We start from the raw sequence: 16,087 nt of genomic DNA, 5'->3' as shown, positions 1-16,087 counted from the left end.
CGGATGCCTTTTTTCTGCGCAGTTCTTAGCTACATCATAAGCAAATCAATTACGGGATGCTGCGCCAGATTTCGTGGCTTATTTTGCTTTATGTGATATTATTACTCAGATATCTATATTTACAGAATAGAAAAACACAAGAAACATGAAAATAAACGAGTGCATATACTCGAATCTTATTTAATTGCATAATTATAGTATAGTGAATTATTGTGCTCATAAATAAACTGGTCTAAATGGATAAATATTTCTAATTAATTTTATCAAAATTGGTCCTTATCATGCAAATGTTGAAACCATATTAAAAATCGATGATTGACATACCACAATAATATCGCCGAATATCTTTATTTAGTATCTTTCTGATCAAAACAGACTTCAAGTGCACAAAGTTTACGAGACGGCGTTTATATTAAGATTTCTGCAACTGACCGCAAACTGACCTTGATACCTTGCGGATTGGAATGCAATGCATTACAGTCACTACGTTATTGTCAGTAAGACCGGTGTAACACTTCGCAACCCCTTCTGCGAACTCCGGTGATGAACTGTATATAAACTCTGACTTTCACAAATGGCCGCGAATTGACCCGAAACCTCGCGAGTTGAAATGCAATGCAAGTAAGTACTAAATATGACAACATAGCCTTTAGTATAAACGCTTTTGCGCTGGTAATTCTCTGAAAATAAAAGGTGAACGCACAAACTGTATTTATGTCGAAAATTGATTGTAAAACTGTTCTATCTATTGAGCCTTTTCATTAGAGATAAAATTGTTTCATGCAGTAAAACAGTGTTACAAAGACGCGGATATGTTTCCAATGTTCTGGTGTTATACTCAAATCAGCCAATGGAATAAATGAAGTGTATTCATTCGTACCTAGCCGCGGGAAATTTTATTTGAGTATTATTGGACACTTACAAAGGTCAAGTCAGGGTGAAAAGCTGGCTTAATACAGCTTACGCCGAAAAAGGGTCAGACAAGTATAAAAATAAATGTGGAATGAGATTTATTTCGGATATTTGTTTATGCTGTTTCCAATATTGAAACGGAATCTTCATGTTTGCAAAATGTAATTTATATAATAGCATGCAGCAATTTATTGAAATGTTTTATTGTGTTCATGAAAAATAATTTTGACGTCCGGTTTTCGCACTTAAGAATCGAATTATTTCCCGCGCATTTTTCCCTTGACGTTGGCTTCGTTACCAGTCCATAAATATTTTACTAATTTATTTGTTGGAGTACACTCACTAAACAGGACATGTAGGGTTTCCTCTGTGTACGCATCACACCCAACCTACAGATTCTGCCGTTAGTTATTATTTTCGTGCAATACACTTTTGATTGTGTTCATATACACGCACGATAATTACCTAAAATTCAAACCAAATTTTCACCGATCGAGCTATGATTAGATAATGTATAGCTTTATTTTAAGGATTTACAAATATAATGCCATGCGTTATTCGAAGGTTATTTTGTTTAAGCGCGTTTTTGTGGTGTTATTTTAATCGGAATGTGCGTATACGGCGCACTATATCCCCTGTCAACGACCGCATTGTTGGACACATTATTTTATGCTGAGATCATGTACACAAGATAAACATCGTGTAAGAACCGCCAAATTAAGAGTATGGTTTTATCTTCACAAATGCACTAATCCGACACAGACATGTACGTGGTGATCTACCGGTAGTAGTAAATAACGTGCATACCGTAGCTCGGGGAGTGATCAAGTGTTTCATCTGCCGCGGTGAACGTGCGATTCTTTCAGATAAGAAATCAATTTTAAGACATAAAACGTGCTCCAAAATGAGCAAACTTGTTTATGAACTGTCTAATATATTTGTTTAGATCGAATGTCTTAACAAATATACGTGAACAAGTGCACAAGTAAAAGTCTATGGTTGGTGATAACTGTAGAGAGGGTGTATACCAGACGCGTGTACCATAGTAATTGATGCCGTGATATTGCAAAAATAACTCAATAAACAAAGATCTTGGAATAACAGAACCCTTGTTCACGCGTATGCATTACCATTTCGAATTAACTTTAAAACACCCGTGCATGTATTGCTTCATGTATGGACTTTTTTTTAAGTTAGATTTTACTCGAAACTGGGACCTATACTAACAAATTTGTTGGTATGGGCCCATGCTAAAAAACAACTAAGACACAATAATGTACCAAAATTATGGGAACATTTCGTTTGGAATTGACATCGTCTTTCCAGTACTCTGGATGTAAGTGAAAATTATTTAGCAAAGTTTTTTTTTCACGAAAATGCTTCGATGGCTACTCGCTATTTTTATTGTTTTCATACCAGAAGTGTTCAAATTCAGGTTATTACTGTGGTAAAACGAGGTGAGAACATGTATGTTGAATGTGTGAACAGAAGTTTTTGTGAAACTCGTGGTATTGGGTTAGTATATATAACAGATTATCAACTAATTGGCACAAAGCTTTGCAGTTACACAATACATCGCACCTGTAATCGTTTTACTATTTAGTCTATTAAGCCGATATTTTACGGAAATTTCCGAATGTCGTCTCGTCGCTGGATGGCTGTGGAAGTCACGTGGGAACCTCAAACAACTTTTCATTGGTCAATTTGAGCCTAGCGGGGAATTCAACGACTGTCAAAGCTGAGAGAAATTGAAAAAGGTTTCAGTTAAAAATTTTGAGATGTTGTAAAAGCGTGTTTTGTTGAGCAACTTTTGTGCGTTTTGTTCGTTATTTCCACATCGAAGTTTGGAATTTCGATGTTAGGCTTGATTAATCTATTGCACATTTTGAGTTTACAATATTTTTTGAAGGTCGATTTGAAAAATGTCTCAGTTTGCGATCCACCAAGATGTTGAGAACCAAGTTCCAAGGCGTGGAAAGGCTGCAAATACAAGAACTGTGACTCAAGGGCAGAAGAGAGCCGTCCTTGGTGTAATAACAAATCAGGCGAATCAGCCGAATCGCGTTCAGCCTTCGAGAGCGGCAAAGCCAAAGGTTTGTTTAAACAATTTCAAATCGTGTTATTAAGCAATCTGGATTATAAAATAAACCTGTTTCTATTGTAGATTGTTTGCTTGCATGTCTGTATAACTACACAATTATACATATCTTTTGAACATTCGATGTTTTGTCTTGAAGAAATTGAAACTATTGCATTTAAACGAGTGTTTATTTTGTACATGGTCAGCATGGTCACACTTGCTTTTCACTTGAAAGGTCCCAGAGACGGTGCAAGATGAAAATGCATTTGCAAAGAAAACTGGAAAAACCCATGGCCAGACGGGACAATTTTCAGTGTTTGTCGATGAGCAAACCAAACCGGTTTCCAAGGCACCAAAAAGCACAGAACTTCCATCAGTCCTCACTGCAGTACCTCACACAAGGCTTCCACTTGACCAAGAGCCTTGCTCTCCAGAAATTATTTGTCTGGATGACTCTGTAGGTATGGGAAGAAAATCATTGTAGAGACTCGCAAGTTTTACAATTATCAAAGCCAAATTCAATGACAACAAAAACCGCAGGATATGTTAAGTCCAATCAAGGGAATATCAAATAAAACTGCACGCAATTAGACTTGACTGGACACCAATAATTAGCTTTACGTTTATATTTTTAATCCAATCCAAAGTAGTTTTTGCATATAATTTTTAACGATTTTTTTTATTTTGCAAGACTGGTCAATGCTGAATTATTTGCAGAGTCTCCTATGGTGTTAGATATCCAAGAAGATGAGAAAAAGCCATTTGATAGAGAATCTGTGATACTTACTGCCCCGGAGTATGAAGAAGATATATACTCATATCTCCGCGAAGCTGAGGTAAGCATGCTTATCTTTAATAAAATCAATCATAGAAATAAATTCTTTTTGCATAATCCACTCAGTCACTCGTCTGTTAGCAGCGTGTTTTTTAAAATTCAAAATCTGGTCCGGTAATCAGACCCATTCCCAATGAAAAAAAGTTAATTAATTTTCCCAAACAGAAGCTTAAAATTTCCAATGGACGGTTTCAACAATTAAAAAAAAAAATTGGATCTCAATATTTTGTAAATCTTCCATCCATATACAGGGCTTTTTTCAGCTTTTTGAGAAGATAGCCCATGGCTTTGAAATTGGCAATTTTATCTGCATTTTCAAGAAATTGGGATTAAAACTGCATGAATCGTAGTTGTCTTTCAGTTATTCAAGGAAGAAATTGTTCTGACATACTGATGTGATTGTACCAAGGGGCATTTCTTCCAATCAAAGGTGGTTGTTGAAATTGTGTTACTTGTTTGATGATTCTTTTTTCAAATTGCATTATCCTGGGCCCGTATTCACAAACCCATTCTTAAGACTTAGTAGAATAAAAAATAGGGTTAGAACACAACAAATAGGTCCAGTTTTTGATTATATATAGGATATTTGTTGAATTCGGTGGATTATCGATATTAATTCAAGAGTGATCATAAAAAATGATATTTTCACGAGTGATATTTTCTCCGAAAAACGTGGGGATAAAAAGTTTACACAAAGAATGATGAAGATAGATGTGCAGCGATTTTCTTTGTCCAATTAGGAAAAGTACCCGTACCGGTCCAATTCGGAAAAATCGAGTCGTGAAAACCTCAAATTGGGAATTGGTGTATTTGATTTTTTGCTCCCAAATACTTTAAATTGATAAACAAGTGTTTTCAAGCTGTCAATATTATATAAACCTAGGTTCAAGCTATAGAGCTGCGAAGGGAAACTAACTTAATGTTGCTTAAAAAAAAAAAATTTAATTTTTTTTTACCTTTCATTGGGAATTTAAGGACAGCAATTGGGAATATTTTTTTTTTCGTAATTGGGAAAGTGCCGTTTACCGGTACTTTATAAAGGAGGATTATCGCTGATGTGGTTAATTTAAACAGGGGTCTCTCCAGTGGGCGAAGTGGGCGATTTCTTCGCTCAATTAATCTTCACTTCTCACATTAATTTCATGAAGGCGATGTGACTTCTCCTCCTTTTAATGATTTACTTTGTGCCAGACATTGACAGATTAAAATCTATTTGATGTAGAGAATTTGACTTAGGATTCTCAGCCATAAGTTGCCCCATTTACAGGTCATGCAAAGTTGAACATTCAAAAGAACAGTCTAGAGCTATTACGCTTCTTGAAATTGTAAATAAATGATGCCTTGATTAATTGCCTTCTGCTGGCTACCAATAACTATGATTCAGCAATGTTAAATGGCCCATTAAAATAAGGAATGATCAAATTGGAAGATGTAACCTTGCACTGGCAATAAATATGGGGCTCATTTACAGGTCAGATTTGGAATCTTTGCTGTAAAACGAGATTTTAAATGAATTTTAAATTTAAAACAAATATTTGTAACAAAATATGAATGTGATTTTAAGTTGAATTGCTATAAAATTAACAAGGAAGTAAAAAGATTCTGCACATTACTGGCTTGTTACAATTAAAGTTTATTTGATACACCTGTTCAGGAAAAAAAGTACAATCAATGAGAAATAAGGAAAATGTCGGTTTTATTCACTTAACATGTCTTATTGTATACAAGTGAAGAGTTGATTGAAAGCTGAACAGAAACCACTTATCTGTTAAGTTGCTGCAAAATACACATAAAACTAAGATATATGGTGCAAATGTACCATTTCTCCCAAAAATGTTACCAATTCTCCCTATTTTGGCTTTAGGGAGAAGTGACTTCTCCCTAAATTTTGAGCCTAGCAAGACCCCTGATTTAAAGTTTGATTACTCATAATAAGCAATTCTTGAACACTTCAAATTTAAAGAATATTCTTTGACTTATGAGTCAAAAATTGTTTTCATGCATACATGCCTTCAATGGAGAAAATGGAAAAAAAGGGAACAAATCTTAGTGAAAATCATATCAAAATGGGGACATCTATAACAACCTCGGATTTAAATTGGAAAGCAAACGGTATAATTTTCAGTCACCCCCCCATTTTTTTGCATATTGGTATGCATCACAGAAATGACCCCTGACAAAACCCTATTCTAGTGATCTGCTTATTAGCCGAAAAATCAACTCCTTTGTAATGCTCTTATTATCTAGGCAAAAAATCGTGCAAAACCAGGGTACATGAAGAGACAACAAGACATAACCTCCTCAATGAGAAGCATCTTGGTAGACTGGCTAGTGGAGGTCGCAGAGGAATACAAGCTCCACAGAGAAACCCTGTTCCTCGCAGTCAACTACATTGACAGATTCCTCTCCAAAATCTCGGTTCTCAGAGGCAAACTGCAACTGGTTGGAGCTGCAAGCATGTTCCTTGCTGCGTAAGGAAAACATCTTTGCTAAAAATTTAATCTGTATAATGTGTAACCCCATCTTTCCTGTCAAAAATTTCATGCAATACTCCTTAAAAATGAAAAACAACAAATAGCTAACATTTTAAAAAAAAAGGCATTTTTCCTGGTCTTTTATGTTGATGTTTTCTGTTTTGACTACACTGCTTAGTAAAACGGTCCTGTTTTACATTTTTGGCAATTCATGAAATATTCTATTTTTATTTCACATGTACATTAAAGGAAATATGAAGAGATCTACCCCCCAGATGTGACAGAGTTTGCCTACATAACTGATGACACATATGACAAGAAGCAGATCCTTCGTATGGAGCATCTCATTCTCAAGGTGTTAGCCTTTGATGTGGCCATCCCTACCACAAACTGGTTCTGTGAATCTTTCCTCAAGTCAATCGATGCTGACGAAAAACTGAAGTCTCTAACTATGGTAAATTTACCAAAAATTTTAGGTCATTTTTATGCCATAAGTTTTGGAATAAATAATGTTATACTTTTAACCCTTACAATGCGGGAACCGAATTTTTAAGGCCTTTGCAAACAGTTTGGATCCAGATGAGACGCCACAGAACGTGGCGTCTCATCAGGATCCAAACTGTTTGCTATTCTGATAGTATTCTTTGAAAAAAATCGAAGAAAATGCAAATTTTTTTAATGCAGCAGACAACATTTTAGCAGACGACAAATTTCCCAGCATGCAAAGGGTTAAAATTGCTACATAGTATTAGGGACATGTATCATTCTTGTTCATTAAAGGTAGTTTTTTGACCAAAAATGACACAATTGGACATGCTATATGTTGTTATTGCATGTGCACATAGTAGTTGATCAATCCGACTTGAATGAATCCTTTTGTTCTGGCTGTTTAAATGGTAGTATGTATTGTAAAATTGAAAAAGCAAATTTGGGTTCATCTAAACATTAGTTTTGTTCAGCGACACTGGGTTTGGCTACACCGTGTTACATTTTCAGTTCTTGTCTGAGCTGACACTGATAGAGATGGATTCCTACCTAAAGTATGTTCCCAGTATCACTGCCTCAGCGTGCATATGCTTGGCCCGATACTCCCTGGGCCTGGAACCATGGGTAAGATACCATATGAGATAACATAAAACTAACCTGGCTGTAAATGTTAATTTTTGTAATTAATAATTTATTTACCTGTTTGATCCTTGGTTTTACAATATAACTTATACATTTTCTAAAATTTGGCTACAAAAAATCTATTTGGCAAAAATGTTGGCTACATAAATTTTTGAGCCAGGGGGAGCCCTGATATAAGTAAAGAGAGAAAAAAACAACTGATCTAATCAACATTGATGGTGAAATGCAATTAAGGTTTGCATATTTCCATGAAGTCAGAATGAATGAAATTGTTTTACAGTTTAGCCGAAGTAAAAGATGCCTTGTTTTAGTGTGTACAGCTTTTATTGCTACAATGCTCCTTTTACAAAGAAAAAAAGGATACATCAATGACATAACACACAGTCTCTAATCATATGACTGGTATCAGTCTCACTCCATTCTGGATGTGTTTCAGCCCCAGAGCCTTGTGAAGAAGACTGGCTATGAGGTTGGACACTTTGTGGACTGCCTCAAGGAACTGCACAAGACCTACCAGGCAGCAGAGTCCCACCCACAACAGGCAGTGCAGGAGAAATACAAGCAGGACAAGTAAGATAATCTCATGTTGATTGTTGAATTTTGGCACTAGTATTTTGAGTGATGTAGTTACGAACTTGATTCAAGTTTTAACTATTTGCTATTCAATATTAATAATAAAACACCAGTTTATCAATCTTTATTGTTTCATACCTTTTAAGCATGGTTAAAAACAGGTCTTAGTTTTACAAAAAGAGTCTTCAAGAGCAAATTCAGGACATTTTGCTAAGGAAATTACAAGATAGAGCCATTTTGTGGTTTATATTGGTAACAACTTTAAATTAAAGTTAACGTTTATCCTTGGGTTCTGCTTGGATTGCTTGTGAACAATTTGGTTGACAGTTAAGTCGTCGAATCGCCCTCATCAATAACATATAGAAAATCTTTCTGGCGAATCTTTTATTTGAATGGAAGCATGTGTAGTTGTTTTAGTTCATTACGGTAACACGAGTACCAAGGTTATATGGAGCAAACTGGAATTTAAAAGTAGATTGCGCAAGTTGATTATTTATGCCCCCAGTTCAAATGATTGGGAGTACATTGCTTTTGGCCAGTCTGTCATTGTATGTGTGTGTCTGTCCCAAAACTTTAACCTTGCTCATTAAATGAAAACTCTTGGCTCTATGTTCTTTAAATTTCATGTGCATGCATCTCATGGTTTGAGGTCACTTGGTCAAAGGTCAAGGTCACTGAACTTTACATTCAAAATATAACCTTGTTTCTAACATTAGCATGACCCAACAGGGGAGGCAACTGGTGATGTCACAAATTGGCAGTGTACAAAGTGGTACTTTATTATCTCGCTTAACACGGGTCTAAATTACGTTTAAAAGCTCTTTTCTGATTGGATGAAACAGTCTGAAATTATCCAATAAATAAAGTCGAGATATTTATCTTGCGGAACATTCAATACCATGCCACATGCAAGCTATTAAAAAAGAAAAATCGTAAACCAAAAAGTTTGTTATGGTTTTTTCCGCAGTCATAAACAGTGTTCCTGGTTGAAATAATGCACTATTACTTTTAAAACATTCATGTATAAGTATTTTGCAAGAAAGTGGTAGAATATTTGTGTAAAACATAAGAATTTTTATTTAAACTTGTGTATGCTACAATTTAACGAGTGTTTACGGAAATTACCTATTGTACAGATGTATCGACAAACATATGCCAAACGTCAGAATAGCTTGCATATTGCAAGTTTATCAACCTTGAAATCACAAATGTATCAAATTAGAATCAAAATCATTAATTTATCAACCAGTTATGGTCAGAAACACCAATATCTTTGGGTGCAACCATCATATTTTCCGTAAACCGCGACACATTGTTTTTCGGAAACCGACTATCGGTAATTTCCATAACCATATTGAAAATTTCAGCTGACAAGTGTCCTTTTTAATGTTTTTTCCAAATATTCTAACATAATATTATTGTATACCATTAAACAAATAAATAAGTAATATTTCCTTGATTTAGGTGAGGAACACTGTCTATAAATGCTTATAAATACCCATTAAGGCTCAACTAAAGTGCATAAAATATTGAAAAATAAATAATATCAGGGCTCAACATTAACCAAAAAACCAACTTGCCCTGCTGGGCAAGTACTTAGAAAATCTACTTGCCCTGAAGGTAAAGCCACTTGCCCAAACATGAAATATCACATTAACTGTAAACCTCATATTTTTTAATAAAGATCAAAATATACACCACAAAACCTTTTTTATTTTTGCACATTTAACAAAATGATCACAGCTATTAAAGTCTAAATTAAATGCTCTTTGTTCTTTTTTGCACTTACCTGGGCGGGCAACTAGATTATAAAATGACTTGCCCGGACCCAACTTTTACTTGCCAGGGGCAATAGGACAACCATTAATGTTGAGCCCTGAATATTTCAGTTTTTCGTTCCATCTGATAGTTTCATCAATTCCCATAGCTCAGTCACTCAATTATATGTTAAATTATTACTAATATCTGATAGAACATGTATTATTTATTTTTATTTTGAAACTTCTATACCATAAATGGTTTTGTCTTTTTATAAGTCGTCAATTTTATATAGATTTCTCTATAGTTTCAAATACATTTTGGTAAAGATTACGCATTTAATATAAAATGCAAATAATTTATAAAATATTCCCTTTTAATCAGTATGTTGGTTTACCTGAAAATAACTATCACTTCTTTGAATTATTTAAGTTATAACAAACATTAAAATGTTTTCCGATCAAATGATTCACGACACATAACAGATTGATAGGAAGATATGAACAAATCAAGGTTGCTAGGTTGCCGGCCTAAAATGGTCATGTTAGTATGGAAGACCTTGATATCTAAATTTATTAGCCTTTCGGTGCTGTAAAGACATGAAATATTTAATAAAATGTCTCAAGTGTAGATTTTTAGTCCCCTACTGGTTTCACCGCAAGGGACTTATGGTTTTGTCTCCGTCCGTCCATCACACTTTTCTGGATCCTGGGTTAACTTTAAAAGTTCTTAATATTTTTTCATGAAACTTGGAACATGGATAGATGGCAATATGGACATTATGCACGTCATTTCATTTCGTTATTATGTTAAAAATTATGGTTGCTATTGTGACAAATAGACTAGAAATACTGCTGAAAATGGTGTTTTTTTGGATCCTGCGATAACTTTTAAAGTTCTCAATATTTTTTAATAAAACTTGAAACATAGATTGCAATATGGACATTATGCACATCATTTCATTTCGTTCCGTTGTAAAAAAAATCTGGTTGCTATGGCAACAAATAGACTCGACATACTGCTGAAAATGGTGGTTTTCTGGATCCTGCGATAACTTTTAAAAGTTCTTAATATTTTTTCATGTAACTTGAAACATGGATAGATGGCAATATGGACATTATGTAAGTCATTTCATTTCGTTCAGATGTCAAAAATTCTGGTTGCTATGGCAACAAATAGACTAGACATACTGCTGAAAATGGTGGTTTTCTGGATCCTGCAATAATTTTTTTAAGTTCTTAATATTTTTTTCATGAAACTTGAAACATGGATAGATGGCAATATGGACATTATGCACGTCATTTCATTTTGTTCCTTTATAAAAAAAATTGGTTGCTATGGCAACAAATATATATTAAAAAGAATCTGGAATCTCTTGACAATGGTGGATCCGGTAGGGGACTTATATTGCTTGACAAAAGTCTTGTTTCATTTAGTAGTTTTCGGCTGAGAAGAACTGGTGGCTGAATAAAAAGAAAAAAGGCTATTTACTTGTTGAAAAAAGGTGAACATCATTATATTAATTTTCTGATCATAAGTGGTATTTTTAGTAAATAGGGGAGGTACATTTTCAAGAAAAACAATATAATTATTAATGTTTGAAGTGCATGTTATCCAGTATTATTATAGCACCAGTTTTGGTCTGAAAAAAACAATACCATTTTTTAAAGTTCATAACCCCTTGTTGCTAAAAAAAAATAATGAAAAATAGAATTTTCAGAGTAGCCTATTAAAAAAACTGATAAAATGTTTTATTAGACCCTAGATATTATCTCTGCACTTAGTTGTCTTAATAACTTATGTTTTAAAAAAATTATTGTTTCATGCTACTCATGGTACCAGTTTTTTGACAGAAAATTTATAAAATTATTTTAAAATGCCAAAAAAATCATAAAAAATACAAGAAATCCACTAAAACAACAAGAAAATGTCTTCCTAAACCTAAAATACTTTTCCTGCAAGCATTTTACATCCAATTATTTATGTTTGAAAAAATCATTGGTTCATGTAACATAGCTGCCGTGCGGCTTCAAAGCGCAGTAGGGGCATAGCGTTTCACAAACACAGCTCTTTTCTTTTTATGCCTCCAAAATTTATTTTGGGGGGAGCATATAGTCGCCGCTTCGTCTGCCCGTCCTTGCACAATTTTTGTCCGGGCTATTTCTCCGGAATTGACCGGTATTCAATGAAACTTTATGGGAAGCTTCACTACCAAGAGATGTGCATATTATCAGATGTCCCTTGAGATATAACCTTCATATTTGGTATGCATGTTTATATGGACAAGGCCTTTACGTACGCACAATTTTTTTACCCCTGTGACCTTCACCTTGAACTTAGGGTCCGCGTTTATGTTTCGAAATCTGCGTTAAGGTTTCGAAAAATGCTCATAACTTCTATGTCCCTTGAGATATGACCTTCAATTCAGACCTGTTTACTTCTACGGATTCGCTGTAGTTACTACGGATTATTTGGCAAAACTACGCACTGGGATTTGTACTAAAAAACTACAGATCCTTATCAAAATGGTCACATTTCAGTTTTTTATCGTACTTTCGCATATTTTCAGTCTTTGGGGGTAATTTATCAATCATAATCATTTTGGCGCTTGCGTAGTAAGAAACGTTAAAATTCAAGCCTCCCGGGGAACGAGTGCTGATCGAGCTTGCGAGCTTGTCAAGTTGTCACGAAGAACAACTGACTTGCATATTGGTTCGCAAATTTAGCCGAATATATACGATTTTACGTAGCTATCCAGTATACACATCTCTCTCTATTGCGGATAATACCGACGATAGTCGATGTATCGGATTGAGCACATCTGTTTTTACACACGTCCAAGATGGTGGCAAGCAGACGAAAAATTGTGATTAACGGCAAAAATAATAAATACCATTCAAACAACGGATATCATATGGTCATTAGGGAAAAATGTAATGCGTGTGTCAATTAACGCAAAATACAACGTTTGAGATAAAAAATAAAAATAAATATTTATCAGAAATCTACCAGTACTCACAAAGTTAAATCATTTATAATAAGATGAGTATTGTTTGAAAATGGAAAGAGACAAACAGGATTTGATTTATGTTAGTGGATTTGTGTATACTCAGATTCATATGCATATTCTGCTTTATTATGTTTGTTACGCTGTACAATTTAATGAAATAGCATTGAAATGAGGTTGCCAAGTGCAAGATATTGAAAGGTAAACAAATAAAATATATTATTTTAACTCCATCAAATAAATTATTAAATCAACAAGAACACTAAAGGGTGTTTGTCAATATTTGTTTGTTTTCCCCTTATGATATTTAATTTAAAAAAATACTGAATTAAATTAACAGCTACTCTTAAAGAGCTTATGAGCAAATGGTGTAGTTAAGAATCTATAGATTAATATGCATGAGGATGGATATAAACTTAATATTGTCTTCATTGTAAGAAGACATTAAAGCAGCACTTTATAATATAAAAATGCTGTCAAACATGCACTTAAAAACAATTTTAATTTTGTTACTTATCATCGTATTTAGAATGCATAATGTTTCCCAATTTCATGGTTTATCGCGATATTTTTCCCGATTTCATGGTTAATCGCACTAATTTTTCCAATCCAAATGGCACAGGCTGTAACAAATAAAAGTAAATAAAATATTTTTAAAGATTAAATGGTGAGCAAGTAAATTCATCTAATGCTTTATGTACCGTTAAACTGATATGTGACCCAGTCATGGTGTTTAAATGCTCAAAATGTTAAAACTACTGACAACAGTATATTTGGTATGCATGTGTATATGGACAAAGCTTTTCCATAAATGTTGACCCCTATGACCTTCACTTTGAAGTTTGGGTCTGCGTTTAGGTTTTGAAATCTGCGTTTAGGTTTTGAAAAATGCTCATAACTTCTATGTCCCTTGAGATATAACCTTCATATTTGGTATGCATGTGTATACGGACAAGGCCTTTCCATACGCACACAAATTTTGATCCCTGTGACCTTGCCCTTGAACTTAGGGCCGCGCTAAGGTTTCGAAATCTGCGTTTAGGTTTCGAAAAAAGCTCATAACTTCTATCAAGCGTTTACAGTGTTTCTTTTATGGCAATTTCGGGCAGATATTCGGCCCCATTCCGCTAAAAAAGAGTATATATTTTTCCCCCATTTTATAACAAAAAATCCCCTCCATAAATAATTTTTTTTTTATTTTTTTCTAGAAAGAACTGTTTCATTTAATTTATATGATTTTTAATTATTATAAAGTGACGTGTTATATTAAATTAGATTAGTTTTTTCCAAATCAGTGGACTTTTCACATGAATTGCATTTTTCTCCCAAAATGGCCAGGAAAAGGCCTGATGTATCTATATTGTGTCAATATTTGTTGATAACAACATTCCAATTTGGTCCATTTTATTGATAAAAAATGCTCAAATTTGCCATTTAATCGATTTAAAAAAACTCAATTCGACTCAAAATGGCTAAGAAAACTGAGACTGTGCATGAAGGCTGAACTGTCTGATACTAATGTTGAAAAAATCATTGATATATATTTCAGAAAAAGGACAGAGACATTCTGCTGTGAATATTATATTCATACAAACATGTGTATTCATATAATAAATATCACTACATATAAAAGAGTGAATTTTTAATTTTCCTCTTTGGACGGGCCCAGCCGCCATTCCCCTATAAGTGAAAAAAAACACTGGTTTATAGGGGGCATAAGTCATCCAATGGTGACAGCTCTTGTTTTTTTTAAATATTTAATATCGTTCTGATTTTATTTTTCAGGTTCCAACAGGTGTCAGACTTTACCAAGAATCCTGTTCCCCACAGTCTAACACTCCTTGCTGTGTAACAAGGCCAGACGAGACTTACAGACTGCTACAGTGTAGTCTCTACCAAAGTTCTTTCATCTGCAGAATGAACTGTATTTACAGAGACACAGGCCGCCTACAGACTGCCACACATACGGTGTAGAGCTGAGAAGCCAGAGCAGCGCTCCAAGATACCAGATCTCCAGTCAAACATGCTCTTGTATTGAAAACTGCATAAACTAGAAAAAAAACAGCATCCATATATAAACTTCTACGTATATACATATAAATACATCTTAAAATCATATATTTAATTTAGAAATTGAATCCGATAATAATTAAAAACTATATATTACCCCTAGTGTTAATATCCAAGAGCATGTTTGAAGTACAAGCAGTGCCGAGAGGAGGTGACCTACATCTTTTGAATGGCATTGTGTAGGCGTTGTGTATTTATTGACATGCAGGGTTGCGTGTTAAGGTGCCGCCAAACTGCGTTCATACCCTTACATGGGATGCAAAATCAGGTTGACTATTTGCCATATCAGTAGGACGTGAGGATTTAGCAACTTCTTAGTGCAATATAGAAAGGCAGCAAGAACCTTTAAATTGTTCTAAAAAGGTTATGTGAATTTTTTTTAATGAAAAGGGAACTTGTATATATGCCCAGATGAAATATTATATATTGGGTGGAAGTTGTTAAAATGATCCTTTGTAAATATGTAAATAGTACTTAATCTCGTACGAATCTAATTTCTAGTAAAATCATGGTACATACAAGATTTTAAATGGCAAACTGCGTATTTTATTTTACAATCAGTGCATGTTGTTTAATCTTTATTTGTATAGACCTGTTTTTATGTGTATGTCTACTCTTTAACACTATTTTCTGTGTCTTTTATCATAATGATCTTTGCTACAAAAAGAGAACTTTTTATGTTTTTATTATTTTCTTTAAAAAATTAAATCTTTATATATTCCTTCCAAACTTATCTTCTCTATAACATGCTTGTGAATTGTGAGTTTTTAAACGCTCTTTTTAATGCATTGATCATAAATGCTTATGATAACAATGTTTTAATTTATTTATGATGCAAAAATAAAGTTATATAATATTTGCTTTTTTGTTCAGATGTATAGTTGGTCAACTTTGGCCTGTCACTCGTAAAATCCAAACAGTAGTTGTCGCATGGATCGGAGACTATTTTCATGAGGTTGTGTTCGTGCACGTTATGAACCGAGTTTAACGAGACCATACAACTAACAACTCTACGAGATGCACTTGGCTTAATCGCGTCCAGTGCAAAAATTATGTAATGGTTACCAACGGTATTAGCATACAAATTATATTATTGCAAAAGTCAGTACTAGATGAAAGTTGGCGAGCAATAGAAGATGTACGATAAAGACGCATAATACTTTAGAACATCGCGGATCGATTGCGAAATATTTGTAATTGCAAGTCGGATACTTGGTGCTGCAAACACTGCGCAACTGTTAGAAAAGACG

At 34.1% G+C, this 16,087-nt stretch overlaps 1 protein-coding gene across 2 annotated transcripts; it reads left to right on the top strand.

Annotated features, from left to right (window-relative positions):
• Positions 1-2,503: 2,503 nt before the first annotated feature.
• Positions 2,504-15,695, top strand: LOC127877799 (G2/mitotic-specific cyclin-A-like). 2 transcript variants are annotated; one of them, XM_052424048.1, is made up of 9 exons: positions 2,504-2,669; positions 2,822-3,005; positions 3,228-3,453; positions 3,710-3,828; positions 6,075-6,298; positions 6,551-6,755; positions 7,298-7,411; positions 7,866-7,999; positions 14,553-15,695. In XM_052424048.1, exons 2-9 carry the CDS (start codon positions 2,835-2,837, stop codon positions 14,617-14,619), a joined length of 1,260 nt encoding a protein of 419 aa, XP_052280008.1. In that variant the 5' UTR covers positions 2,504-2,669; positions 2,822-2,834; the 3' UTR covers positions 14,620-15,695. The 2 variants fall into 2 exon arrangements, with proteins under 2 accessions (XP_052280008.1, XP_052280010.1); XM_052424050.1 differs by lacking the exon at positions 14,553-15,695 and adding an exon at positions 11,197-14,530.
• The last annotated feature ends 392 nt before the right edge of the window (positions 15,696-16,087 follow it).

The sequence above is a fragment of the Dreissena polymorpha genome, chromosome 4 (assembly GCF_020536995.1).
Source record: "Dreissena polymorpha isolate Duluth1 chromosome 4, UMN_Dpol_1.0, whole genome shotgun sequence".
Lineage (NCBI taxonomy): Eukaryota > Metazoa > Mollusca > Bivalvia > Myida > Dreissenidae > Dreissena > Dreissena polymorpha.
This window is presented reverse-complemented; position numbering and strand designations above follow the sequence as displayed.